We start from the raw sequence: 12,701 nt of genomic DNA on the forward strand, positions 1-12,701 counted from the left end.
AATCTTTCCACACTTCAAGGGACTATAACAAAGTGTGCCACCTTTATGATGAACACACTTTAAGCGTGACTTCCAAATGCCAATTGCCTGCTCAACCACGACACGTGTTTTCTTCAGGCTGATGTTGAATCTTTGTTCGCCAGCATTAGCTGGCATTCCAATTGGTGTCATCAGGTGAATGTTGACAGGGTACCCACTGTCACCTATGAGTAACATGAATGAAAAAATTAGCGTTATAGAAGTAACATTCATCGGCCTAGAGTCATGGGACATTTAATAACTGTCTACACTTCATTATGACTTGTTCCTCCAGAAACAGTGCAAGTGATGATATGACATTAGAAGCAACTACCCTTATAATGCATCCTTGCAGATTCATGTAAATGTTGAAAGGACTTGCTTGTCACTTTGGCTGTGCAGTAAACCCAGGCACCAAAATCCAACCCAGATTGATACAGTAACAGTAATCATCCACAAATCTTGCCATTTCATGCTAAACACAGGCATTACTGGGCATTAAAACATTCAATACAACCTTCAGTTGCTATTGGTTTCTAAATATGTCAATAGTGGGTAGGAGTTTTCCTGCCTGGGCTGAGCAAAGTGAATATGATGATACTAATGGTATGAAAATGTGCTAAACATTACACCACAGATGCTGATCATTACATGAAAAAAAATACTTCCTGTTTTAAGTTTGGAAGCAGCAACATTGAAAATTTTGTACTAGTGATTAATATATTAAAGTGCCAGCCATTTCCTGCATTTTTTTTTTTTTTTTTTTCTGTGAAGTGGATGCATTTATTGCACACACTAATTATGATGCAATGTCTACCTCTGACAAATAATATTACTCCAACCACACATCTGAGTTACATATGTTATGTGAAAACACACTTTATAAATTATTTATTTGTATTTGCAATTCATTAGCAATAAGATTATATTATACTTTCCAGGTGGTGGACCTCCTGCCAACCCTCCTCTCTCCCAGCTCGATGAGTTAATCTTTGAGATTTTGGACCCCAAGAATGTCTCTATTCATGGGTGTACCAATAAGGCAAGCATCATTGAATGCACCTTCCTTAACAAAGGATAAGCCACTTGTAGATATAGCAATATTAGGCCATAATGTTGTCTCAAATGTCTGCAATCCAAAATACTCATGTTCCTAGTTAGTTTACAACTTAGTTATACACAATGGTAAATTTGTTATCTAGTGTTGAGAATTTTTTTTTTTTTTTTTTATTCCTTAACCAAACAGATAAAACAGTAATAAGAAAAGGAAAAAAACTAATAAAGTTAACTTAATTCCTATCCCTTCTCCCCATTCATAAGTATGGTGTTGTAGTGGGTGAATGTGTTAATGATAACGAGTCTTAGGTATTTACAGTTTCTTAGACATGGGCTTCCTTCAAACAGAATAGGATTTAAGTCAAACACATTGTACCCTTAGCTAGATTTACTGGTTTCTGTTACTTTTGTCCTTAGCAATAAAACCAAAAACATTATCAGCTTAGTTTCGGAAGTTAGAACTAATGATGCCAGCAGTGTTCAGGCAGCAGATGATGCTGGGGAAGTGGCAGAGGCAGCCCAACAGAGAGAAGTGGTGACCGAGGCAGTGGGTGTTGAGGAGGAGGCACCTGCCACACCACTTCCAGCACCAGTGATGTGGCACCAACAGGGGCCAGACTTGCCTGGTACATCACTGGTCTATGTGGATGAGGAGGAGATCATCCACCTGCAGAAGAAAAGGAAGCTTGAGCTTGCACTCCTTTAAGAATCTATAACGGCTCAGGAAAGGAAGCAGAATACTGAAAGAATGTAGGGAAGAACTAGCAAGTCCAATATACAACATCATAAAATGCTCAATAGAAAATGGAACAGTGCCAGTGGAGTGGAAAAGAGCTGAGGTGGTTCCCATATATAAGAGCGGAAGGAAGGAAGAACCTTTAAATTACAGACCGGTATCACTAACTAGTGTAATATGCAAGATGTGTGAAAAAGTAATAAAGAAGCAATGGATCGGGTTTCTTGAAGACAACAAAATATAATCAAATAGCCAATTTGGTTTTAGAAAAGGTCGGTCATGTGTGACAAATTTATTGAGTTTCTACTCTAGAATAGTTGATAAAGTACAAGAGAGAGAGGATGGGTTGACTGTATTTATTTAGATCTAAAAAAGGCTTTTGATAAAGTGCCACATGAAAGATTACTATGGAAGTTAGAGGAGAAGGGTGGCTTAAAAGGAAGCACATTGAGATGGATGAAGAATTACTTAATGGGAAGAGAAATAAGGACGATAGTTAAAGATATGAAGTCCAAGTGGAGAACAGTAGACAGCGGAGTGCCACAGGGGTCAGTATTGGCACCAATACTTTTCTCGTATATATAAATGACATGCCAGAGGGAGTAAACAGCTACATAAATCTGTTTGCGGACGATGCGAAACTGTGCAGAGTCATTAAACAAAAAGAGGATTGTGAAATACTACAGGAAGACTTAAACAAGATCTGGAAATGGAGCAAAAAATGGGAGATGGAATTCAATGTGGACAAAAGCCATGTCATGGAAATGGGAAAAAGTGAAAGACGACCAGTGGGAATCTATAAGATGGGAGATGGAGTAGAACTAGAAAAAGTAAAAAAGGAAAAGGACTTGGGAGTGACAATGGAAGAAAATAATCAACCGGTTAGCCATATTGATAGAATTTTCAGAGAGACGTATAATTTGCTAAGGAATATTGGAGTAGCATTTCACTAAATGGACAAGGAAATGATGAAGAAATTGATAAGTACTAAAATAAGACCTAGATTGGAATATGCAGGAGTTGTGTGGACTCCCCATAAAAAGAAACACATAAGAAAATTAGAGAGACTACAAAAAATGGCTACAAGAATGGTTCCAGAATTTAAAGGGATGGCATATGAGGAGAGACTAAAGGCAATGGATCTACCAACCTTGGAGCAGAGAAGAGAGAGGGATCTGATACAAGTTTATAAATTGATTAACGGAATGGATGAAGTGGATAATGAGAAACTGATCCTGAGAGAAGAATATGACTTTAGAAGCACAAGATCGCATAGTAAGAAACTAAGGAAGGGACGATGTCTGAGAGATGTTAAAAAATTTAGTTTCCCGCAAAGATGTGTTGAGACTTGGAACAGTTTGAGTGAGGAAGTGGTATCAGCAAAGAGTGTACATAGTTTTAAAGAAAAATTGGATAAGTGTAGATATGGAGACGGGACCACACGAGCATAAAGCCCAGGCCCTGTAAAACTACAACTAGGTAAATACACACACACACACTTGATTTAGCTACTTATTAAAACATTAATGAATATAACTTCCTTGCAAAATTAGTGCTAATGTAGCTAACTTTTGAGTTCACTCTATGTTTTGTACATTTCAGGTGGCGGAGTGCCTGATGTAAAACCCCTGACCAGTGTTGAAGAGGCAATGCTTCCGTTAATAAAAGATGTCCAAGTATCTGGTGTTCCTGGATTTCGTGACCCTCATCCTGCCAGTATGGTTTTTTGTATTTTTTTTTTTTTTTTTTTTTTTTTATGTACGGAATGAAAATTTTAAGTTGTGATTTCTCTTTTCTGTTGTATGGAGTATGAGTGGTCTCAGACATACCAGAGATTGGAGACAACAAGCTCTGACCTCAGGGTAATGTCTGGCTGCCTCAACAGAGGCTGCATCACATCAAGCAGTGATTTACACACACACACACACACACACACACACACACACACACACACACACTCTTTTAAAATTTAATATGTAATAGTTTTGTAGTACATTCTTTTCCTCTTATTTATTTACAGGTGATGATGAAGAGGACTTGGCAGCAGGTGACATAGATGTTACACTACCATCAAGGCCAGCCTCACCAAGACCCAGTGGCACCCAAAACCTCCAAATCTCATCACCTCCAGAGCCTCTGTCACCAGACACTGACACAGAGGGAGTAGTGGAGATAGCATCTGAACCTGCTCCACCACAAGCTGATGATCATCAATACAGCCAACCTCCTCACGCTGGTAGAAATGAGAGAGGCTCATCACGTCGTGAGGGTACACTGGCTCCAGAAATGCTTCAAGTTCACGAGGACATAAGAAACTCCTTGTCTGATTTGACTGAATGCATTACTACATATTTGCCAGGAATAGCAACATCTTTGAATGAACTGGCATCTCACAGACTTGTTTAGGAACATTTCAAAATGTCCTACAAAATATTCTTATGTTATTTTTGGATTCCAGTGTCATCTCTTTTCTGAATTTGCTCATTACCAATTTCTTTTTATTTAAGGAATACTCTTATTATTTTCCACAGTATTATTTTTCTATTTTGCTTGATATATAGGTAGTTATTCATTTTTTAATTTAAGGAGTTTATAACCTGTTTTCACAGAGCCATTTATTTTCTTATTTTGTACAATGACATATTTATTTATTTTTACGGAGTAGCCTATTTATTAATGATGAATTCTTTTTGCACTAAAAGTTTGAATGTAATGCAGACTTAGCCTCCAAATACCATTTATTAATTATGAAATAATTTTAGTGTACATTTGCATTTCCTCAAACATTTCAGTTAATATTTTGACAAAGATGTAAATTTATTTTGAAGGTGAACAATTACCTATTGTTTATAATATTTAGTAGCTTTTCTTAAATACTGCTTCAGTTTTTTTGTCCTAGTGGTGTATTCAGCTCACCATTACCTTTCCTGTAATATTCCTTGTGTCTTATATGAATGTGTAAATATTTATATTCCCATGTAGTAACTCCAGGATTGGAACCCGCACAATGTGTGTGTGTGTGTGTGTATATACACACATTGTGTGGGTTCCAGTCGTCGAGTCACTGTATGGAAATATAAATATTTACACATTCATATAAGACACAAGGAATACTACAGGAAAGGTAATGGTGAGCTGAATACACCACTAGGACAAGAAACTGAAGCAGTATTTAAGAAAAGCTACTAAATATATGGCCAATATGTTGCTGCAAGAATGGGTTAGAGTGGTGACTCAAGTACAAGTAACATTAGTTGAATATTGCAGTGGGTCAAGAAATCAGGTAAACATTTTTGTAACTGGCTGTGCATTACAATATGTGTAATTAGTCTATCTGATAGTACATACCAAATTAATAATGTGATATTATAGTTACCTATTATGATACATACCAAATGAATAATGTGATATTATACAGTTAGTTATAATGGAGAACCTATTTTTTTTACTTTTGTACTTACAAAATTAATCATATATGCAGTGTAAACTGCAATAAACAACCTATCATGTATATTCTTAACATTACCTTATTTGTAGAAGGTATCCTATGTCTCAAGAATGATGAACATCGTAAGCACCATCAACAGTGGAACAACCAGCACAGCTCAACACATTAAAACTAACTATTGATAGAAACTTACTTTACACAACTATATCCCCCCTTTTCAGACTATGAGAAGTGTTGTGCAATGATTTGCCTTCTCATTGCATTCCCAGCTATTGCCCTTGCATCCCGTCCTCCACCACCAGCTGGTGCAGGAACAAACACAGGTCCATCTTTGTCATCAGGGTTGACTACTACTTCATCCAGGAGTGGAAGATTCCTCTTTCTGCAGAAATTATGAAGCAACATAGTTGCTGCAGCAATCTTTCCACACTTCAAGGGACTATAACAAAGTGTGCCACCTTTATGATGAACACACTTTAAGCGTGACTTCCAAATGCCAATTGCCTGCTCAACCACGACACGTGTTTTCTTCAGGCTGATGTTGAATCTTTGTTCGCCAGCATTAGCTGGCATTCCAATTGGTGTCATCAGGTGAATGTTGACAGGGTACCCACTGTCACCTATGAGTAACATGAATGAAAAAATTAGCGTTATAGAAGTAACATTCATCGGCCTAGAGTCATGGGACATTTAATAACTGTCTACACTTCATTATGACTTGTTCCTCCAGAAACAGTGCAAGTGATGATATGACATTAGAAGCAACTACCCTTATAATGCATCCTTGCAGATTCATGTAAATGTTGAAAGGACTTGCTTGTCACTTTGGCTGTGCAGTAAACCCAGGCACCAAAATCCAACCCAGATTGATACAGTAACAGTAATCATCCACAAATCTTGCCATTTCATGCTAAACACAGGCATTACTGGGCATTAAAACATTCAATACAACCTTCAGTTGCTATTGGTTTCTAAATATGTCAATAGTGGGTAGGAGTTTTCCTGCCTGGGCTGAGCAAAGTGAATATGATGATACTAATGGTATGAAAATGTGCTAAACATTACACCACAGATGCTGATCATTACATGAAAAAAAATACTTCCTGTTTTAAGTTTGGAAGCAGCAACATTGAAAATTTTGTACTAGTGATTAATATATTAAAGTGCCAGCCATTTCCTGCATTTTTTTTTTTTTTTTTTTTTCTGTGAAGTGGATGCATTTATTGCACACACTAATTATGATGCAATGTCTACCTCTGACAAATAATATTACTCCAACCACACATCTGAGTTACATATGTTATGTGAAAACACACTTTATAAATTATTTATTTGTATTTGCAATTCATTAGCAATAAGATTATATTATACTTTCCAGGTGGTGGACCTCCTGCCAACCCTCCTCTCTCCCAGCTCGATGAGTTAATCTTTGAGATTTTGGACCCCAAGAATGTCTCTATTCATGGGTGTACCAATAAGGCAAGCATCATTGAATGCACCTTCCTTAACAAAGGATAAGCCACTTGTAGATATAGCAATATTAGGCCATAATGTTGTCTCAAATGTCTGCAATCCAAAATACTCATGTTCCTAGTTAGTTTACAACTTAGTTATACACAATGGTAAATTTGTTATCTAGTGTTGAGAATTTTTTTTTTTTTTTTTTTTTATTCCTTAACCAAACAGATAAAACAGTAATAAGAAAAGAAAAAAAAACTAATAAAGTTAACTTAATTCCTATCCCTTCTCCCCATTCATAAGTATGGTGTTGTAGTGGGTGAATGTGTTAATGATAACGAGTCTTAGGTATTTACAGTTTCTTAGACATGGGCTTCCTTCAAACAGAATAGGATTTAAGTCAAACACATTGTACCCTTAGCTAGATTTACTGGTTTCTGTTACTTTTGTCCTTAGCAATAAAACCAAAAACATTATCAGCTTAGTTTCGGAAGTTAGAACTAATGATGCCAGCAGTGTTCAGGCAGCAGATGATGCTGGGGAAGTGGCAGAGGCAGCCCAACAGAGAGAAGTGGTGACCGAGGCAGTGGGTGTTGAGGAGGAGGCACCTGCCACACCACTTCCAGCACCAGTGATGTGGCACCAACAGGGGCCAGACTTGCCTGGTACATCACTGGTCTATGTGGATGAGGAGGAGATCATCCACCTGCAGAAGAAAAGGAAGCTTGAGCTTGCACTCCTTTAAGAATCTATAACGGCTCAGGAAAGGAAGCAGAATACTGAAAGAATGTAGGGAAGAACTAGCAAGTCCAATATACAACATCATAAAATGCTCAATAGAAAATGGAACAGTGCCAGTGGAGTGGAAAAGAGCTGAGGTGGTTCCCATATATAAGAGCGGAAGGAAGGAAGAACCTTTAAATTACAGACCGGTATCACTAACTAGTGTAATATGCAAGATGTGTGAAAAAGTAATAAAGAAGCAATGGATCGGGTTTCTTGAAGACAACAAAATATAATCAAATAGCCAATTTGGTTTTAGAAAAGGTCGGTCATGTGTGACAAATTTATTGAGTTTCTACTCTAGAATAGTTGATAAAGTACAAGAGAGAGAGGATGGGTTGACTGTATTTATTTAGATCTAAAAAAGGCTTTTGATAAAGTGCCACATGAAAGATTACTATGGAAGTTAGAGGAGAAGGGTGGCTTAAAAGGAAGCACATTGAGATGGATGAAGAATTACTTAATGGGAAGAGAAATAAGGACGATAGTTAAAGATATGAAGTCCAAGTGGAGAACAGTAGACAGCGGAGTGCCACAGGGGTCAGTATTGGCACCAATACTTTTCTCGTATATATAAATGACATGCCAGAGGAGTAAACAGCTACATAAATCTGTTTGCGGACGATGCGAAACTGTGCAGAGTCATTAAACAAAAGAGGATTGTGAAATACTACAGGAAGACTTAAACAAGATCTGGAAATGGAGCAAAAAATGGGAGATGGAATTCAATGTGGACAAAAGCCATGTCATGGAAATGGGAAAAAGTGAAAGACGACCAGTGGGAATCTATAAGATGGGAGATGGAGTAGAACTAGAAAAAGTAAAAAAGGAAAAGGACTTGGGAGTGACAATGGAAGAAAATAATCAACCGGTTAGCCATATTGATAGAATTTTCAGAGAGACGTATAATTTGCTAAGGAATATTGGAGTAGCATTTCACTAAATGGACAAGGAAATGATGAAGAAATTGGTAAGTACTAAAATAAGACCTAGATTGGAATATGCAGAAGTTGTGTGGACTCCCCATAAAAAGAAACACATAAGAAAATTAGAGAGACTACAAAAAATGGCTACAAGAATGGTTCCAGAATTTAAAGGGATGGCATATGAGGAGAGACTAAAGGCAATGGATCTACCAACCTTGGAGCAGAGAAGAGAGAGAGGGGATCTGATACAAGTTTATAAATTGATTAACGGAATGGATGAAGTGGATAATGAGAAACTGATCCTGAGAGAAGAATATGACTTTAGAAGCACAAGATCGCATAGTAAGAAACTAAGGAAGGGACGATGTCTGAGAGATGTTAAAAAATTTAGTTTCCCCGCAAAGATGTGTTGAGACTTGGAACAGTTTGAGTGAGGAAGTGGTATCAGCAAAGAGTGTACATAGTTTTAAAGAAAAATTGGATAAGTGTAGATATGGAGACGGGACCACACGAGCATAAAGCCCAGGCCCTGTAAAACTACAACTAGGTAAATACACACACACACACTTGATTTAGCTACTTATTAAAACATTAATGAATATAACTTCCTTGCAAAATTAGTGCTAATGTAGCTAACTTTTGAGTTCACTCTATGTTTTGTACATTTCAGGTGGCGGAGTGCCTGATGTAAAACCCCTGACCAGTGTTGAAGAGGCAATGCTTCCGTTAATAAAAGATGTCCAAGTATCTGGTGTTCCTGGATTTCGTGACCCTCATCCTGCCAGTATGGTTTTTGTACGGAATATTTTAAGTTTTTTTTTTTTTTTTTTTTTTATTAATGTACGGAATGAAAATTTTAAGTTGTGATTTCTCTTTTCTGTTGTATGGAGTATGAGTGGTCTCAGACATACCAGAGATTGGAGACAACAAGCTCTGACCTCAGGGTAATGTCTGGCTGCCTCAACAGAGGCTGCATCACATCAAGCAGTGATTTACACACACACACACACACAAAGGAAAAAGAGGCACTACATAGTGGTGTACGTACCACCTAAGACAAATGCATGGTCAGTACAGGAATATGAAGAAATGATAAGTGATACAGGAACATGTCTGGAAGAAATGTTGGGTGGCTGTGAACGAACTATAATGATGGGAGATTTTAATTGTAAAGAGGTGTGTTGGGAGGACTGGTCAATGGAAGGATCAGAGTCAACATGGGGAAATACACTATTGACACTGGCAATGGAAAATGTGTTAACTCAGTGGGTCAAAGAAGATACTAGGTTTGGAGGAGAGGAGCATCGTCAAGACTGGACTTGGTCTTTAGTACAGAGCCAATGGTCATTGAGGAGATGAGGGTGGAGTGCCCTTTAGCAAAGAGTGATCATGCAGTTTTGGAGTTCAAGGTGATAGATGAAGAGAAATCTAGAAGAAATGAAGAATATAAGGTGGGAAGATGGAATTATGCCAAGACAGATTTTGGAAACCTAAAGAAATTCTTTCAAGAGACAAATTGGATGAAATTCAAGAGTGCTATAGGAGCAAATGAAAAGTGGAAGGAATTTATAAAAATATACAAAGAAGGTGAGAAAAATTTGTACCAATAAGACAACATAGAGAAGTTGGAAAGCAGGACTGGTTTAACGATAGATGTGAAAAGGCTAGAACAAGAAAAGAGGATGCATGGAAGAGGTGGAGAAGGAAAAGACGGATTAAGCAGTGGAAAGTTACAAAAGAGCAAGAAATGAATATGTGTTGATTAGAAGAGAAGAAAGAAAGAAACAAGAAAAGGATATAATTGATAAATGTAAAGACCAACCAAGGCTTTTTACAGACATGTGAACAACAACATCAAAAATAGAGAAAGTATTGAAAGTTTAGAAGTAAATGGAGTATGCAGTGAAGATCCCAGGAAATGGCAGAGGCTATGAATGGATGCTTTCGGAAGGTATTCACAAAGGAGACTGCTTTTGACAAACCACTGGTAATGGAACAGAAAGGGATTATGAAGGAGTTTCAAGTAACTGTGGAGGAGATCAAGAATATGATGGGAGTTTAGAAGTGAGAAAAGCTGTGGGACCTGATGGGGTATCAGGATGGATTTTAAGAGAATGCAGGAGCAACTGGCAGAAAAAGTTTGTGAAGTAATTGATGCCTCATTAAGGGAAGGTGTAGTGCCCCAAGACTGGAAAAGAGCTAACATTGTCCCAATCTATAAATCAGGTAACAAGAGAGACCCATTGAACTATAGACCAGTGTCACTTACAAGTGTGGTAGCTAAGATGTGTGAGAGGGTGGTGAAGAATAGATGGACAGACTTCTTGGAGAAAAATGACATACTTTGTGAGTGTCAATTTGGTTTTAGAAAAGGGCGTTCATGCACGACAAACCTGATATGTTACTATTCGAGGGTGATAGATGTAATACAGGAAAGAGATGGTTGGGCTGATGGAATATATCTGGATTTAAAGAAGGCCTTTGATAAGGTACCACACCGGAGACTGATCTGGAAACTTGAAATGGTAGGAGGAGTGCATGGCAGTTTACTAAAATGGATGGAAGACTTTTAGTAGGAAGAGAAATGAGAACAATAATTAAGGACAGACCATCAGAATGGGGCTTGGTGGAGAGTGGAGTTCCACAGGGATCAGTGTTGGCACCAGTAATGTTCGCGGTCTACATAAATGACATGGTGGATGGGGTGTCCAGTTATGTGAGCCTATTTGCAGACGATGCAAAATTGTTAAGAAAAGTGAGATGTGACAAAGATTGCGAACTACTCCAGGAAGACTTGGACAGAATATGGAAATGGAGCTGTACATGGCAAATGGAGTTCAACACGACAAAATGCAAGAAAATAGAGTTTGGCAAGAGTGAAAGAAGAATCAGGAGTATGTACAAGATAGGAAATGAAGACATAAAACCAGTCATGAAGAAAAAGACCTTGGGGTGACAATTACCAATGACCTATCGCCAGAGAGACATATAAACAAAATAATTGGAGAAGTATTGAACTTATTGAGGAACATAAGAGTGGCGTTCGTATATTTAGATGAAGAAATGATGAAGAAAATAATTACTGCAATGATAAGACCGAGGCTTGAATATGCAACAATACAGTGGGCTCGAACTTAAAGAAACACATAAGGAAACTAGAGAAAGTACAGAGGGCTGCAACAAAATGGTGCCTGACTTAAGAGATTTGACTTATGAAGACAGACTGAAAAGAATGCAACTTCCGACCCTGGAAAACAGAAGAGAAAGGGGAGACCTGATAGCAATATACAGAGTGATGATTGGCATGGAAAAATGGATAGGGAAGATCTGTGTATGTGGAATGAAAGAATGTCGAGAGGGCATGGGAAAAACTAAAATGGCCACTTATAGGAGAGATGTGAAAAATATAGCTTCCTCATAGAAGGGTGGAAGCATGGAATAGTTTAGACGTGGAAGTGGTCAACGCAAGGAATATTCATGATTTTAAGAAAAAGCTGGACATTAATAGATATGGAGACGGGACAACACGAGCATAGCTCTTTTCCCGTATGTTACAATTAGGTAAATACAATTAGGTAAATACACACACACACACACACACACACTCTTTTAAAATTTAATATGTAATAGTTTTGTAGTACATTCTTTTCCTCTTATTTATTTACAGGTGATGATGAAGAGGACTTGGCAGCAGGTGACATAGATGTTACACTACCATCAAGGCCAGCCTCACCAAGACCCAGTGGCACCCAAAACCTCCAAATCTCATCACCTCCAGAACCTCTGTCACCAGACACTGACACAGAGGGAGTAGTGGAGATAGCATCTGAACCTGCTCCACCACAAGCTGATGATCATCAATACAGCCAACCTCCTCACGCTGGTAGAAATCAGAGAGGCTCATCACGTCGTGAGGGTACACTGGCTCCAGAAATGCTTCAAGTTCACGAGGACATAAGAAACTCCTTGTCTGATTTGACTGAATGCATTACTACATATTTGCCAGGAATAGCAACATCTTTGAATGAACTGGCATCTCACAGACTTGTTTAGGAACATTTCAAAATGTCCTACAAAATATTCTTATGTTATTTTTGGATTCCAGTGTCATCTCTTTTCTGAATTTGCTCATTACCAATTTCTTTTATTTAAGGAATACTCTTATTATTTTCCACAGTATTATTTTTCTATTTTGCTTGATATATAGGTAGTTATTCATTTTTTAATTTAAGGAGTTTATAACCTGTTTTCACAGAGCCATTTATTTTCTTATTTT

The 12,701-nt window shown here is 37.8% G+C and overlaps 2 protein-coding genes and 2 long non-coding RNA genes across 4 annotated transcripts; all 4 read left to right on the top strand.

Moving 5' to 3' along the window:
- Positions 1 to 7: 7 nt before the first annotated feature.
- LOC123501046 lies at positions 8 to 1,511 on the top strand. The gene is made up of 2 exons (XR_006673543.1): positions 8 to 174; positions 960 to 1,511. It is a non-coding gene; the product is annotated as an uncharacterized LOC123501046 (long non-coding RNA).
- A 1,757-nt stretch (positions 1,512 to 3,268) lies between these two features.
- LOC123507913 lies at positions 3,269 to 5,446 on the top strand. The gene is made up of 3 exons (XM_045261281.1): positions 3,269 to 3,289; positions 3,413 to 3,526; positions 3,831 to 5,446. The coding sequence occupies exons 2-3, from the start codon at positions 3,460 to 3,462 to the stop codon at positions 4,214 to 4,216; spliced, it is 453 nt and encodes a 150-aa protein (XP_045117216.1). The 5' UTR covers positions 3,269 to 3,289; positions 3,413 to 3,459; the 3' UTR covers positions 4,217 to 5,446.
- Positions 5,447 to 5,608: 162 nt separating this feature from the next.
- Positions 5,609 to 7,192, top strand: LOC123507994. Its single transcript, XR_006675848.1, has 2 exons — positions 5,609 to 5,849; positions 6,637 to 7,192. It is a non-coding gene; the product is annotated as an uncharacterized LOC123507994 (long non-coding RNA).
- Positions 7,193 to 8,932: 1,740 nt separating this feature from the next.
- LOC123505244 lies at positions 8,933 to 12,579 on the top strand. Its single transcript, XM_045256484.1, has 3 exons — positions 8,933 to 8,972; positions 9,096 to 9,209; positions 12,093 to 12,579. The coding sequence occupies exons 2-3, from the start codon at positions 9,143 to 9,145 to the stop codon at positions 12,476 to 12,478; spliced, it is 453 nt and encodes a 150-aa protein (XP_045112419.1). The 5' UTR covers positions 8,933 to 8,972; positions 9,096 to 9,142; the 3' UTR covers positions 12,479 to 12,579.
- The last annotated feature ends 122 nt before the right edge of the window (positions 12,580 to 12,701 follow it).

This window comes from Portunus trituberculatus, chromosome 1, assembly GCF_017591435.1.
Source record: "Portunus trituberculatus isolate SZX2019 chromosome 1, ASM1759143v1, whole genome shotgun sequence".
NCBI classification, from domain to species: Eukaryota; Metazoa; Arthropoda; class Malacostraca; order Decapoda; family Portunidae; genus Portunus; species Portunus trituberculatus.